Raw genomic sequence first — 12,407 nt, forward strand, 5'->3', positions numbered from 1 at the left:
CAGGTGCCTCCTGGACACGGTGGGTTGTCAGTGATGCTGTTTCTGTGTGCAGAGATTTTGGGGGCCTGTGATTTTTTTTCTCTGCCTTCCGAGGGGCGGTTTCAGGCCCTTCCCTGCTGCTTGGACCGCTCCGATGAACTGTGTCTCATTTATCAAGTCCTTTTTTATTTTTTTAAAGGTGTTTCACCAAGCTTGCCTTCGGCTTCCTTTGTCAGAAAGCCCTTGGACCTTCTGTGCTTGTCCTTTGTGCTGCTCTACCCCCTTCACCCCTGTTAGGATTGGTTGAGGGCCTCATAAATCTTGTGTCCTCCGGGGAGAAAGACTTCAGCATGTAGCCTCGAGACCTCGTTCCCACTCTCATCCCTGGAAGCTCTGTGGCCTGCTCAGAGCGTGACTTGATTGTCACCCGCCAGGGGGACCGTTCTGAGGTTGCCCGCATCACATGTTGATGGGCTCTTTCATGCCAGAGCCCGAGAACTCGGGTGGCCCTTCTGGGTGCCAAATCCTTCATGGTGTCGAAGTTTGATACGCTCACTCTGTGTTCCCCTCTGGTTCTAAGTGTGAGAATGTTTTTGGAGGGTGAAGACTTGAGCCTGAATTCCCAGGGTACTGGGGCTATAGAGCTTCTGATTTGTAGCTGCTTCTAGATTCTTCCCAGAGTCATGAGCTGCAGGGGCAGACGTGGGAGAACGTCTGGAAGAACCTGGGCAAGGCTGGAGGAAGGCCTCATCAGCGAGCTGGTGGAGATTTCCTCCGTTGGCTCCCCGCCCCGGTAGCATTCTCAGGTGCATTATTTACTTACTTCTGTTTTTCATTTGTCCCTCTCTCTCCGTGCGGCCCTGGACCTATCTCTGGGAACGAGAAGGCACATTTTGGAATGACGTATTTTCCTAAAAAATACGGAAAGGTCCTTTTCTCTACAGAGGTCTCATTTCAGGAGTTTTTCAAAAGCATTCGGATCCTGGATCAAACGCAATGCAGGCGCTTAAGAGCCAGAGCAGAGTAGTTAAGGATGAGGTCCTTTGTCGTCTTGTTGGCCAAGTTTGTGGCACAGGTGTTTCCCTTCTCCCTTGTGACATCTGGGAGCACCTCAAGGAGGAGGGTGGGGAAACTTAGGGCGGCGGCAGGATGAGGTAGAGAAAGGAGAAAGGAGAAGGGAGGAGGTGTTCTGCTGCAGAACGTCCATGGGAAGGCAGCTCAGAGGGCACGTCCATGCAGGCTCGGACTTAGCATCAGTCCAAAGGTGAGCGTGGTGGGGGGATCGGGCAGAGGCTCCGTGGAGCCCAGAAGCTTGGTTTTCCTCTATACTGTGCCCCGGGCAGCTAGGGTTGGCCGCTGCTGGAAGAGGCTTCTCCCAGACACGGCTCAGCACAAGGGAGCGTGCGTGTTCCCGATTTCGGGGGGGCTGTGTCCTGATTCTGACTGTTAACAGCAGCTCTTGGGATTTTTGTTTGTGTGGTCGTCGGTTTGCTCTTCACACAGAGCGGGTGGAATGTTAGCTCAGGGCTTCTGAGACGCCGGCCCTCGGACTGTCCTTCCGTGTCTGGTGAAGGAGGAAAACTAAAAGGAATGGAGTTAGTTTTTCATAAAGCAAAAGTGTCTCAAAGAACTGTTCTTTATTCCGAGATCGACCCTTCTTCAGTTTTTGGAGTTTAACTGTCCTTTTGTGAAAAAATGATGGTGATTATGGTGATCCTGCTGCTCAGGAGGGCTAGTTGCGTAATGGGTGGACCCCAGAAGCTCAGGGCGTAAAGGGATCCCGCACTGTGGGGAGTTCCAAGTGAGTGTTACTGACCAGTGGAGGGCTTCCTCACTGGGGATGGGGGCTCCTTCCTTCTTGTGGTTCCAGTCTCGTCCGGGCTCTGGAATCCTGCATGGGCCCTGCAGGTGGGAACGAAGCAGAGGGCTGACAGGGGCTGGGGCTGGCGGCCTTCCCCCATGTTTGGTGGCCAAAAGTCAGTCCCAGGCCACACCCCACTGCAAGGCAGCCTGGGCACGAGTCTGCTCTGTCTCCAGGGAGCAGAGGAAACCGGTTCAGAGAACAGCAAGTCAGGCTCGACACAGTGGCTGTTTTTGTTAATGTCCTTACTGGGCAAAATAGACTTGGCCGACCAGTCCTGTGTTGGCCTTTCTCATTATTTTTCATCTTCCTGGTTTACAAAACTCAGAAGTCTGGGAACTACTGTTAGCCAGAATTCGAAGGTCATTTCTGGGGAGCCCTGGAAAATATTTCCTTACTTGGGACAGTTCAAAACGAATTAAATAAAACTTGTACCATGATGGTTCTCTCTTGTTCCTCCGTGCGAGGAGCTCAGCACCTGTCAGCCGGACAGGGCACCGGTTTGAATGGAGGTTGGAAAGCATGTGGTCTTTCTGGCTGGTGCACTTTTTCTGAGTGAGGAAGATGTGTCAGTGTTTTGGCTTCAAGGCCTTAGGAGTGCCTGTCCCACGTAGGGGTTAGGGATGAAAGTAACTGGAGATTGGTTTACGCAAAGGCAAGAATAAGCCAAGACATGGTTATGCCAGAGAGAGCCTGGGAAGGAGATTTTTTTGCCATCCATTTGTATCCAAAATGCAGGGGATTTGTGTTTCTTCTTGGGGGAAGTTGTGTCTTGTGGAATCTGCACTGGAGGAAAAATAGGCCACCCTGGTCCCCTGCTCCAGATCCCAGAAGCTTAGCTATTTCCGAGTGACAAAGGAAGAGAGAGAGTCTTGCTTTAGAATATCATGGCCCTCACTCATTCTGGGTCCTAACTCCTGTGTCGGTTTGATCTCTTTCAGGTTAGTCTGAATGATTCTCACAACCAGATGGTGGTGCACTGGGCCGGGGAGAAGAGCAACGTGATCGTGGCCTTGGCCCGGGACAGCCTGGCCCTGTCCAGGCCCAGGAGCAGTGATGTAAGTATTGGTTATGGTCTGGGCACTCCTCGTGGAGGCCACCAACCTGCCCTCTTGGAATCTGGCGGGGTTATCGTGCCAGCAAAACACAAAAACAAAAACGAAAAGTGGTTGATTGGAGACTGAATGGATGGGATACATTTTACAACATGGAAGAGAATCTGGAAAACAATAAATACCCCTTGTCTGCCGAACAGAGGGAGGCGTGGGCTCTTTTGCAATGAGATCCACGCGACATGTGGTTACTTTTGTGAAGTGATAGGGTTTGAGCTGGGTGGTTGGGTCTGCTCCAGAAAGTGCCAGAAGCACGTTCTGGGCCGAGTTGTCCGTCCGCCACAGAGCCTGATGGGACCCCTTCCGGTTGGCTGGGTTCTTGACAACCTGTGCTCCCACTCTCAGTTTTCACAGTTGGCTTCTATAGCATTTGAGTTTAGGTGCTTTGAAGACGAGAGACCAAGGGTCACAGACTGAAAGGCCCCTGAGAGACCAGGTGGGTAGTGGAGGAGAAGCCTCCCTCCCTGGTCCCTACACCCTTTCTTCTGGGGAGGAGAATGGTTTCTCCCATTTCTCTTGAAGCGTGTGGTGTTCTGGGACAACGTGTCGTTTTCCCACTTTGGGAGACGTGCCAGGTTCAAGAAGCATTCCCCTGCGTGTTAATTTGAATGTGGCGATTGATCCTTGGTCGCTGTGTCCAAGAGAGGCTAGGAGGTAGAAGGGATTTGGTGCTCGTGTGGGGCTGCTGTCATCGGTCTTGGCTCTGGTTGCCGTGAAGGGCCCAGTATTGCCAGATCTGATTTCCGAGAGGAACTCAGAGGTCTGGGTTTTTACATGAAAACTGCTGAGTCTTACAGGTTGGCAGCTTATGTGTCGTTTGTACAAGTACAAGTTTACAAAGTTCCATCCCCCTGAGGGTCAGAGCTGGTCCTTGGGTCCCAGTGTGTGGTCCCGGCTCCAAGTTCCATCCCCCTGAGGGTCAGAGCTGGTCCTTGGGTCCCAGTGTGTGGTCCCGGCTCCAGACGTCCCCTTGTGGGAAGAGGAGCAGCCCTGCCTGGGGTCAGGGACTGACGTGGCAGCAGGTGAAGCCTGTGGACAAAGAAACACAGTGGGGAGCTTTGTTCACTCTGCTCCCTGGCCAGAGGGAGCCTCCTAGTGAATTTGCTAGCTCTGTCACATCAGCCCGAAGGACACCCTCGAGATTCTGGAGTAGAGACCTGGTCCCTGTGAGAGCCCTGTCTGTGTCCCTGCTGGGTAGCTTGCCTGTGCGCCGAGGGAGACACCTGGAGGTAGCACTGGGGGCCGCTTTCTAGCAGGTTCCGTGGAGGCAGCCACGGACAGGGAGGGCAGCGGAAGGGCTGTGATGCAGACCTTTGTCCCATGCGGCCGCTGAGCAGGGGCTGGTGGGAGCCATAGTCAGTGACGGCCAGTTTGGATATCGTGTTCTGGAGCAGGGCTGGAACTCCTAAGGGCCGTGGGCACCTGCGTGTAGACTCAGCACGGTCCTGGCCTGCGTGCCCCTTCATGGCTACCCTTCTGAGCTCAGGAAATAGCTGCGGGCCCTGTGCTGTTGAGAAGACTGCCTTTGGCTTTTCATATGTTTAAAAGAATTCTTTGTCTAGGTAAAATATGTGTATATATTTATATACATGTAATTATAAATATATATATATATATATATATGTATATATATATATATATATAAATGAGATAGGTAAAAGACCTTAAGTGTTGTTTTATGGTTTTGCTGGACAAACAGGAGCCTGGAGACATTGAGTGGCCTGCTCAAGGTCACGCAGCCTGTCTGTAGGAGGAGGGCGGCGGCTCTGGAGACCTGACCATGGGCTTGCTGTGTGAGGGTATCTTGTTGCCAGCAGGACCCCCTCCTCTGCGTTTCAGCCCTTGGAGTCCTGCATCCTGGGAGCCTCCTCAGGCCAGGGTGAACCTGTACCATTGGTCTCCCCACATGTGGCCAGTCTGCCCAAACCCCATTCTCACTCTGTCTGAATACTTGGGCGTCTCTTACCGAGAAGCCACTGAACGTTGGACGCAGGACACCATCCCATAATGAAATACGCGATACGATTGCATGGAAGGGAAACGCCGAGCTTGGAGATAATAAATGGGAGTGGCAGAGATTTCTCTGCTGTCTGTACACAGGCTGTATTAAAGACTTGGCAGCTGAAATGGAGATGTTCTGATGTGAAAAGTTAACATAGAAAGAAATTATGACTCAGAGGCCAGAGCTGGTGGTGCGGGCGTCGTGGCAATCCCGACTCTCTTGTGAGAAGACCGGGAGCCCGGCTCGTAAGGAGGCCCCATCAGCAGCCCAGGAGGGAAGGGACAAGTGTCAGTGAGGAGCTGTGTGAGTGTTGGAGAATGGCCAAGTCATGCATAATCAGTACATTAAAAAGGGACGGATCTGGAAGCTGGAATCCCGGAGGGTTTGCGTTTCAGCAGGAAAAAAACCCCAAAAACTGTCCTGATGAACCAGTAGCAAGTGTGATGCCATGAAGGGCGGCAGCTGCCTTCCAAAAGGAGGGCCATCGTTTTCCCTGAGAAGTCCGGCCGATGGAAGGAGACATGCATATTGTTTATCTGGAGCCTCCCCATGTCTCTTTCTGCCCTCTCCTGATGTATTTTGCAAAGGTGCAACTTCATTGGCCAAGGAGCTCTCTAGAGATTGCGTCCCCTGGAAGGTCTGAATCGGCCAGGGAAGGTTTCAGGAGTGGTAGGACTCCACTGTCCACTGCCTTTGTACCCAGACTGCTGTGACATTATGATGCCCCCGCCCCCCCAGGATGGACTGGGGAGCAGGGCCAGGACTGGCTAGCTTGCTAACAGGGCAGACCTTGGGAGCCCATGGAGCTGTTGTCTTGCTGAGCTCTGGCTCTGCAATCAGAACGGCTGGGGTTGAATCCGGGCTCTGCCGTTCGTTAGCAGTCAGACCTTGAGCCGAGTCAGTAACCTGCTGTTGGTCTTCTCATTTGTCTGTGAGATAATACTTGTAAAACCTTGCTTGCCAAAGTGTGGTCTGTGGATCAGCAGCCGGGCGTGTTTTTCTGGGAGCAGGTTAGACAGGCAGAATCTCAGGTTCTGCTCCAGACTTCCCGAGCCAGAGTCTGCATTGTGACCCACGTTGTGCTGCGTGCTTTGTAGGCGTAATACGGTTTGAGAAGCACTGGTGCGAAGGAGCTGCTTTCTGTGCATTTCAGCCCTTCTTTCCTGCCTCCCCGCCTCCGCTGTCCCTGCTGCCTCTTCCCCTCCTTGCTCCTCTTCCTTCTCATTATTACGGTGTTTAAAAGGGGAAAGAATTTATTGGGTTGGTTTGACCTGGAGAAGAGAAGGCAGGTCGATGAGTCATCTACAAGAGTCTTGAGGTATAGGATGGGCCCTGACATACTTACTCTTAGCTTCTATTCAGTGGAAGCCATAAAGAGATATAGATTGTTTACAGGTGCATATTAAAGAACAGTTTTTTTGGGGGGGGTGTTTTTAAAAAGATTTTGTTTATTTATTTGAGAGGGACAGAGAGAGAGAGAATGCACACAAGCAGGGGGAGGCAGAGGGAGAGGCAGGCTCCCCACTGAGCAGGAGCCCAATGTGGGACTCGATCCCAGGACCCTGAGATCATGATTGGAGCCGAAGGCAGATGCCTAACAACTGAGCCACCCAGGTGCCCCAAAATCTGTGTTTTGTTCAAGTTGGTGTTTTACCCCGTCTGTTCCCCACTCCTTCCGCTGCCCAGCCTGGAGCCCCAGTGTACGATCACCCCCGTTAACAGAGCAACGCATGTCCGTAGCAGACAGCATTCTCCTGGGAGGGTAACTTGCAAGAGTGGACAGACAGCTGGACCGGTGACTGGAGGAAACCCACTACGTTTTGTCACTTCCTTGCTGTAGGACCCTGGGCTGGTCTTCAACTTCTCTGAGTCTTGGTTTTTGTCATCATTTATTTATTTATTTAAAGAGTTTATTTATTTATTTGACAGAGAGAGAGATATCATAAGTAGGCAGAGAGGCAGGCAGAGAGAGGAGGAGGAAGCAGGCTCTCTGCTGAGCAGAGAGCCCAATGGGGGGCTCGATCCCAGGACCCTGGGATCATGACCTGAGCCTAAGGCAGAGGCTTTAACCCACTGAGCCACCCAGGTGCCCCAGTCATCCTTTAAATGGAAATACTCCCTCATTCACTCACTCACTGGTTTATTCATGTCACTCTCTTTTATATGTCTGTGGGACACATTCATTTACCTCACTCCGTGGTTTTGAATCACATGTAATTCCAGAGATCTTTACTGAGGACGTGTGATATTCTGGGTACACTGAGGGAGGCAGAGTTTTTAAAGATGAAGAGCAGTAATATATACTGAAAAGTGATACCCTAATACGACTTATAATCACCTCTGTGCTTCTAAGGAGGTAACTCCCAGTGGAGTATCAATTTGGGGAATGTTGGAGCTGGAGGGGGCCGAGTTCCCTTTTTGAGAAGCCGTCTGTTCCCTACATGTGACATCTGAACCTAACAGGGCCCCTCCGTGTCCGTTCTGGGGCAGGAGACTGGAAGTGAGGAGGGATCACTTTGTCTTTTTACCCACTGAGATCATCTGTGAGCTTCTCAACCTGCTGCCTTTTAAAGCTCCTTTGATGCCAGCCCCTCCCTGCTTGCTTGGTAGTTGGGGACACACGCTGTGTTGTAAGCATGACGTTCATAATGAGGTTTCTGCCACTGTGGCCCAGATACTGGCAGAGGCTCTATCTGTGCTCTTCTAACCTTTACATCTAATAAATATTAACGCCCCATGTGCGTTCCCGCTTCCCTCTGTACCTGCCGTGTGAGTTCATTCTTTACAAGGGTTATTGCTTACCAACATTTGCACATTTACAGCAAGTATGAAGGCCACGTCTTTGCCTGTCTGGCACTTAGCACAGCCCCTGGCTCGCGACAGACCCTTTGGATGTGTTTGCTGTGGCATCAGTGGGCCCTGGTGGTAGTACCTTTCCTGGGATGAGCCCAGGCGTTCCCGTTCTTGTTGGGATTCACCTGTCATTTTCCTTTCGAACTTACTGCAATCCTAACTAAGCCTTCGACTGTCAGCCTTGTTTTTGATTCCCTGATTACGTTAATTGCACGTCGCCTAGGTAGTCAGTCTAGGTGTGAAATACCTGGTGGCTTCTATCTCGCTACCTGAGGTGTGATGGCTTTGGGATTTCTGGCTTTGGAGGCAGGCAGCCTGGATCACATTTCCACGCCTCTCCTTCCCTTCTCTTTCTTTGGCAAGCAGCTAATCCCCTCAACCCCTGCGGCCTTATCTGTAAAGTGATTTTAATAACTGGCTTTGCAACAACGGGCTGTGGGGAGAGCGTCCAGAGCTCTTCCACACGGAGAGGGTGGTATGGTGTCTGGTCCCTAGGAAGCACCCGCGAATGACAGTTCCTCTTGCGTTTTTGACAGTTCCTCTTGCGGGGTAGCCAGAGCCCAGCAAGCAGGGGAGAAGTCCGTCGTGCCGGCACGTGCCGGGCTCCCATGGCCATTCCCCGCCACCCTGGGTGGCAGCATCAGCGAGCCTGAGTGCTGGGGCGGGAGGGTATCTTGAACCTATATATTCAACCTTGGTGCGTAGTGAGTCACTCAGTACCTTCTTTCTTGTCTCGTGGGCTTCTCTGTGGAGGCCTGGGAGGGTTTCCTTTTTCATCCTCTGCAGTGTTGTAGGAACAGACCTCCCCAGCAGAGGGTTGAAGAATTATATTACCTTTTGGGGACATCTCAACAGATGGCAAAACAAGTTCCCTGTCCCTCCCCCTTGGACATCCACATTCTGTCTGCCTCTGGATGCTCAACATTTAACCTGGCCGTGGGGAGGAGGTCATTGCTTCCATCCATGAGTCCCCCCGACAGTCCCTGCAGGGAAGCATCTTGGCCTCAGAAAGGAGCCTGTGTCCCCTGGGCAGCAAGGGGTTGCGGTGCTCCCCGGGCTTCCTGTTCCCCACACGCTTGGGGTGGCGGGTGGAGGGGTGCCCCGCTTCTCCTGGGCACGTCATCTCTTTCCATCTGTCGCATCCTGACACCAGGGACCTGCTGGGAGTGCCATTCGGGATCCGGGGCAGGACGTTGGCAGGTGCGGGCGGAGGGAGCGGTCTCTTGGCCACAATTCTCACCAGCTCTTCTTTGTCCTCTCTCCCTGACTCAGGTGTACGTGTCTTACGACTATGGGAAATCGTTCAAGAGAATTTCCGAGAAGCTGAGCTTCGGCGTGGGAAACAACAGTGAGGCGGTGATTGCCCAGTTCTACCACAGCCCCGCGGACAACAAGCGCGTAAGGGGGCGGCGTCCCGCCGGTCGGAACTTCATGGGGCTGAATTGGGGGATGACTGCCGTGCTCAGGGTGCGAGGCGGGACTGGGAGAAGGAGCTCCTTGTCGTCATCTCGTGTGTGATCAGGCAGGCTGGGTGCTGGCCAGGCAGGATTCCCGGACAAGCAGTGTCAGGCTAACACGAAGAAAGAAAATCTGCCAACCAATGAGCTGCCCATCTCATAGACGGCAAAAGTGTTACATGGGTTTTCTGGGACTTTCACCACCCGTGTGCTGCACGTCTTCCAGGGTGCCTGCCGAATGCGTGGTTTTGGGGCATCACCAGCGTGTGTGGGCATTCACGCCTGCACGCGCCCCTCTCCCTCCAACCTGTACCGGTCTAGGAACGAACATCGAGGCAAGGTGGCAGATACTGCTGTGTCTGTGTTTGTTTTCCCAGCTGGCTGGCCCGGGGCTCTGTTTCTGCCATAGAACCCGGGCAGTTGGTTGTGGAGGAGGCAGTGATTTGAGATGGCCCTGGGTCCCCCAGAGAGATGGAGGGGAGGTGAAGGCGAGAGGGCAGGAGTGAGGCAGCCTGCGAGGTTAGGTCTCTGTGGCTTGGGCAGTTGTTACTTGACTGCTCTCTTCCCCACTCTGGGGAGCCCTAGCTCGTGTCCAGAAGCAGGATGACTGCTGCTAAGGATGATCAGAGAGCTTCGAGGGAAGGGAAGCTGCTGCTCTTTGCTCATCCAGAAAGGAACAAGACCCTCAGGGTCTTCTGGCCAGGTGCCCCCCACCACTGGCTTCTCGGGTTGCCTGTATTAAAAATCTTTAGCCGCTGGAATGGTACCAGCCGAGTGGAACAGAGCCCGTCCACAGGGAGCTAGGTCCTGAAGGCTACCCTGCCTGGCCGGACATTAACCTTTTAGTTGCTGGATGGTGGACAGGCCCTGGGGAAGGCACCAGGCCGCTGGTGCTTAGGAGGGGCCTCTCTTGGGTTTCAAGGAAGCAGCTATTTACTAACGGGTATAGAAACAATTTTTTTTTTTTTTTTTTAGACTGGAATAACTACTACGTGCTGGTTAATATTAGCCCTGCCTGATGATCTCAAAGCAGAGCAGCAGTTAGGAACAGCTCCCCGCCCTCACTCCCCTAACTCACTCCACAATGAAAAGCAAGGAAGAGGTGCTGGAGGGATTTGGCTCTGGGGACAAGATTGCCAGCCATCTGCACTGGCTTCTACCGCCGCGTTTGGTCGGGCAGGTCTGGGACTTCGCGCTCCCAGAGCTAGGTGTCCCCTGCTGCCCGGTGTGCTCTTGGCTTCCAAGAGGTGAGGCTCCCTGCCCCAGGGTCCAGGTTGCTGGCTGTGCCCCATCTCCCCTGGAGAGATCTGTATGCCTCCTGCCTTGCAAGCAGCAGATAACACTCGGATGACTCACCTTATTATCCTTATCTTTTATATGCTGTCCTAGAGCTAACTCGTATTGCAGTTGTGTCTGTGGTCCCCTTGGAATCTTCTTTTTCAGCTCCCTCTGCCCCCTCGCCTTCACCTCCTACCACAAGGGCACAGATGTCTTTAAGCAGGTTCTGACTTACTTCCTGCTTGTCATGGGTTGTGGTGAGCAGCTGCTGGGCCCACATCCACATCTGAGTAGTCAGAAGACAGGAAAGACGAAGTTCTGGGCTTGCAGAGCGGGTTCGTGCAGCGGGGAGAGGGGCTTTTGGAGCATCAGGTGTGGAGAAGGAGCAAGGGCACTGGGGCATGCAAGAAGAGAACACCAGGGGTGGTTGTCAAGGAGTTTGGGGTACGGGAAGGCCAGGGCATGCCTTCAGCCTGGGCCCTCCCAATGTGGGAGGTGGGGCGTCTTGGCTTTCTCACTGGAGAGATGGACCTACTTTGGAGCCGGTGGGGAGACAAAAGAGGAGCCGCCTTCTTGGAAAATCTAGTGACACAGGAAAACCTAGTGACACTGTGGGGCATAGGCCTGGAGCAGACTGAGTGGGGTTCGAGAGGCAGTCTTCTCTGCTGAGTTTCTAGTTCTCCAAAGAAAGTCGTTACCCCTCCCCATCTTCTCAGGAAGGAAGCTGTGACTCTCACTGTGCCGGTTTCTTCTGTTACTTTTACCTTGGAAGGTGCATTGCCTCACGAGACCTGCCACTTCCTGAGAAAAATCACACAGGCTAGGTGCCTCGCTGTTGACACCACCAGGCCCGCTGGGCCCGGGCACATCCCCCGTGTGAGGACCTGAGGGTGTGGTCAGGGAGCAGGGTTTGAAATGACTGTGGTCAATGGCCTGAATAGGCGAGGGTGTCACCCGGGGGCCCCGTGGAACCTTGAAGGGGGTATGCCTGTGGAAGGGGAAGGGAAGGGCTGGTTAGGCAAGCGAGCTCTGCTCTAGTGGTTTTGCTTTGTGATGGAAATGGAGTGGCTGTGGGGTCATGTGAGGGTTTGGGTCTATTTTTGCACCTGCCAGCAGCCCCACTTCCTTCTTCTCAGCCTTGTGTGCCGCCTCCCTGAAGCAGTGCGCAGCCTGGGCTGCCTGGGAGTGCTGCTGGCCCCGTGGCGCACCTGAGGTCAGCTAAGCAGTACGTCTGAGGCTCCTTCCAGAAAGCCCTAGAGTGTGCAGCTAGGCTTCCCAACCTTGAGAGGTAGTCCTCTCTGTCTTTCCCTTCATTCTCTTCTCCTGGAGGTACATTCCTTCATTGCCTCCTCTTCCCATGTCATCATGCTCCTGGTTCCCCCACTGAGACCCGGAGAGAATCACTTATACGAACATGGAGGTGTGTTCTGTAGCTTATGTTATACGTCTAGAGGTCTTTGTGTTTTCAGAGGAAACATCATTTTAAGCCCAAAGCTGAACATTGCATGATTGCAAACAGGACGGGAGAGGTGGGTGTGTCTGAGGGCACTTCTGACATCACACAGTCTAGGAAGCACCCGGTAGGTCGGCTCTGCTGGCACATCTTTGGGGCTGGCCTCGAGGAGACTGGACGGCAGGCAGTCAGGGGACCTCAAGGCAGAGTGGGACATGCTGTACTTCCTGTCCTGTGCTCATGTTGTTACATCACGGCATGCCTGCATGATGGTGGGAAGTCACAGCGGCAGCGGGGGAGGGGCGCAGCTGGGGATTGAGTGAGGTCAGGTCAGAGGAGGAAAGGCTTCGCGGGGTACTTGGGATTGGAAATGGAGCTTCAAGGACGGGTGTGATTCCAGTAGCTGAGCAGA

At 53.3% G+C, this 12,407-nt stretch overlaps 1 protein-coding gene across 1 annotated transcript in view; it reads left to right on the forward strand.

Annotated features, from left to right (window-relative positions):
• Window positions 1-12,407, forward strand: part of SORL1 (sortilin related receptor 1) — a 151,298-nt gene that overhangs the window by 13,172 nt on the left and 125,719 nt on the right. The window contains exons 2-3 of the mRNA XM_082683701.1: window positions 2,782-2,898; window positions 9,080-9,205. Of these exons, the coding sequence (XP_082539827.1) occupies window positions 2,782-2,898; window positions 9,080-9,205 (243 nt within the window). The remainder of the gene's footprint in view (window positions 1-2,781; window positions 2,899-9,079; window positions 9,206-12,407) is intronic.

This window comes from Mustela nivalis (genome assembly GCF_964662115.1).
Source record: "Mustela nivalis genome assembly, chromosome: 9".
Taxonomy (NCBI): domain Eukaryota; kingdom Metazoa; phylum Chordata; class Mammalia; order Carnivora; family Mustelidae; genus Mustela; species Mustela nivalis.